Source organism: Sorex fumeus, unplaced genomic scaffold, assembly GCF_029834395.1.
Source record: "Sorex fumeus unplaced genomic scaffold, SorFum_2.1 ptg000006l, whole genome shotgun sequence".
NCBI classification, from domain to species: Eukaryota; Metazoa; Chordata; class Mammalia; order Eulipotyphla; family Soricidae; genus Sorex; species Sorex fumeus.
In genome coordinates this window covers 32,353,768-32,356,710 of record NW_026606063.1, presented here as the reverse complement: position 1 = coordinate 32,356,710, position 2,943 = coordinate 32,353,768, and the positions used below count along the sequence as shown (strand labels likewise).

At 45.5% G+C, this 2,943-nt stretch overlaps 1 protein-coding gene across 1 annotated transcript; it reads left to right on the top strand.

Annotated features, from left to right (window-relative positions):
- The first annotated feature begins 968 nt into the window (after window positions 1–968).
- Window positions 969–2,084, top strand: LOC130034771 (sex comb on midleg-like protein 1). Its single transcript, XM_056126380.1, has one exon. It carries the CDS (start codon window positions 969–971, stop codon window positions 2,082–2,084), a length of 1,116 nt encoding a protein of 371 aa, XP_055982355.1.
- Window positions 2,085–2,943: the final 859 nt, after the last annotated feature.

Here is a 2,943-nt window from a genome sequence, read left to right as displayed (position 1 = left end):
AAGGATACTAAATTAAATCACTATCTAAGCTATATAATATTTAAAATTTAACTTGATTCAAAGGGTTCAAATAGTCAGGTATAAACGTAATTACAAAGAAAGTCTATTAGCTATCTGAGTTTACCTGTTTGACTATGTTGCTACACATATTACAAAATTTTCAATTTTTATTGTTTCTATCCAAAACCTATGTTCCTTTAAAGGGCTCACCTAAGAATAGAATAGACTTGACATGAAATTGCCAAGGATGTTAGTTACCCTTATTTTTACTCTTACATAGATCGTTTCTAAATACAAACTCCTACTTTTTCAGTCATTGGTCAAAAAAGAAAATTTTATGTGCAAAGAAGAGGACACTAAGGTGTTCTAAGAACAGCAGCTGCTTATAATGTACCATCCCTTCACATCTTCTCCTTCCTACCAAAAGAAAAAAAATGATTTATGTTGCCATATTGCTACATGATGAGCACCAGGGAAGACAATTCATCCAATTTGCAAAACTGTTCTGTAACCTTGATGGTTATGTTTTGCCGGCACTTTTTTCTCTCTTACTCTACAAAAAAAAAAGCTCAGGTCGGAACGTGGCATTACTTGACAACTTTTCCACACAACTGAATCGTGGACCTCCAGGAGCGCCTCACGAGACTTCACGAGATTTTCAACTTCCGGCCTTGAGCTGCACGTCGCGTTGCATCGCGTCACCTTGCGTCGCGTTGTGTCGCGTCACGGTGCCCCGCCTCGCCTCGCTTCGCCTCGCCTCGCCTGCAGCAGGCCGCAGCTCTAGGCACAGGCCTTGACTTCCAGAATCGCACGCCATCGCGCAGCCACTGAGGCAGAATCGGCCCCAGAGCAGGAGAAAGACATTGAGCAGACCTTTGTGAGTCTACCACTCGACAGGCAAACGCTCTTATAAGAGCGATAAGATCCCGTGAGAACGAACGTGGGAAAATTTCCGCCTCCGCCCGAAAATGTCCAGCAACTCCAGTGAAATCAATGTGCTCAGAACACGCGTAGCAGACTACCGTGAAGACGATGGCACTGCCCCTTATGCCTACGAGCCGAAACCTTGCCAGTTTATCAATCTGGAAGGCGTGCTCCCGGAAACGTCGTGCCGAGAACGACCTTACACGGTTGGGGACGTGCTGACCCACTGCCAGATGATCCACGATTCGATTCAGACGCTGGATAAGTTGTTCAACGTCATCCGTGGCAAGGTCTTGAAACTCCACCGGCTCCACGTGAAATCGATGTGGCGAAACCACAAGGCGGTTTGCTTTTCCTACCGATCTTTTCGTTACCTGTTCTCTCGAAGGCTCCGATACCAAGGGGCCAGAAAGAAACACGGCCGTGGCGGTTTCCCTGCCCGCGCGGGGGGCCGCCGGAGTCTGCTGGTCAGGGGGCAGAGGTCCGAGGGCAACAAGGAGGCTTCTCCTGTGGAAACCTCGGCGCCCACCCAGGGGTCTCTGATGGAGGCACAGCAGGAGAAGCCGAGAGGACCCCAGGATCCGCTGATGCTGGCTCCCTGTGCTGCACTCTCGTTGCCGACGTGTTTCATCTCCCAGAAGAGGCTGGAGGGCGAGGGCCCCTCTTCCAAGCCCTCCTTTCTCAGCGCCCAACCCTGCGGCAGCCGCCACCCCTCTGCCCGGGTTCCTGCAGCCTTTCCCGAAAAGGTGCTGCGTTTGGAGGAGCAGCCTCTGAGGAGTCACCCCGAGCTGATGCTGACGGCGAGCCCCGCTCTGCTGGCATTGAAGAGCCGCACCCAATGCACCACCGGCTCATCTCTCTGCACCCTCCTCTCGGAAGCAGGCTCTTCGGCGGGAGACCACGACGGCTTTGCCAAGCTGAGCTGCTCCGATCCTGCGACCTGGTCCGTGGATGATGTGACCCTGTTTCTGAAACAGAGTTTTGCTGAGAACCTCGGCCCCCTTGCTGACCTCTTCCGGGAGCACGACATCGACGGGGAAGCCCTGCTGCTCCTCACCATTGACATCATGATGAAGTACATGGATCTGAAGCTGGAAACGGCCCTGAAGGTGTACGGCCACATCGAAAGACTCAAAGAGAAGAAATACTTGAACAACTGAAAAATGTAGGTTTAGACTGGACTCAGTTTCTGAAAGGCCAATGACATCTTAGGGTAAAAGTCATTTTTTTTTGCCTTCAGAAGTTTTCGTTGTGAAGCGTGTTCTAGAAATGCACTGTATTTAAAAAGTGAAAAAAATATGAGTGTCCAGTCTACTTCTTTAAAAATGATTTAACATGTATTAGCATATTCCAAATGCTTTTGTTCCTTGTGTTTTATGATTTTATTGTGTTGCTTAGAAAAATACTTCAGGAAATAGAAATACATAAAATTGTGGTTCACTTTTATATATGAAAGCCAAATCCCCAAAAGAAACTGTAAAGGATGAACAGATTATCTTTACAAAATCCATGTTAAGTTTTTCTTAGAAAAAGAAGTTTCAAATGCAACTGTGGGTGATATTAATCTCAAATATTTTTGTAAGTTGTAAGAAAGAACAGTTATTTTACACAAAAGACAGAACTGCAAGGGTGGTTGGATAGAATTGGATAAAACACATTTTTGTTAAATACGTCTTATTGAAAATTTCCATATTTTGCCAATGTATGGAAATGTAAGAATTGATTGCTCACTGCTTAGGTATGATAGCAATGTTCAAATTGTTTTTTACTTGATTGCAATTCTGTGATTTGTAATACTGTTGATGATTTCTCCTGTGCGTAATTTCAATATCACAGCTATTTCCATTGTACCCACTTGCCTCCCCCAAGGACCCGGTGCCCCCAACCAACTCAGTTGTTGAAATCTTCCAGAAAATAGCAAATTCTTAAGATACCTACTTTTGTTCATTTTTGCATTATCCATGAATACTGTTTTAGATATATCTTTTATTCTATATCTGAAATATACATAGAAGTTAC

What these genes read in the sequence shown, in the direction of transcription:
- LOC130034771 (XM_056126380.1), top strand. Translation starts at nt 969, where the DNA reads ATGTCCAGCAACTCCAGTGAAATCAATGTGCTCAGAACACGCGTAGCA.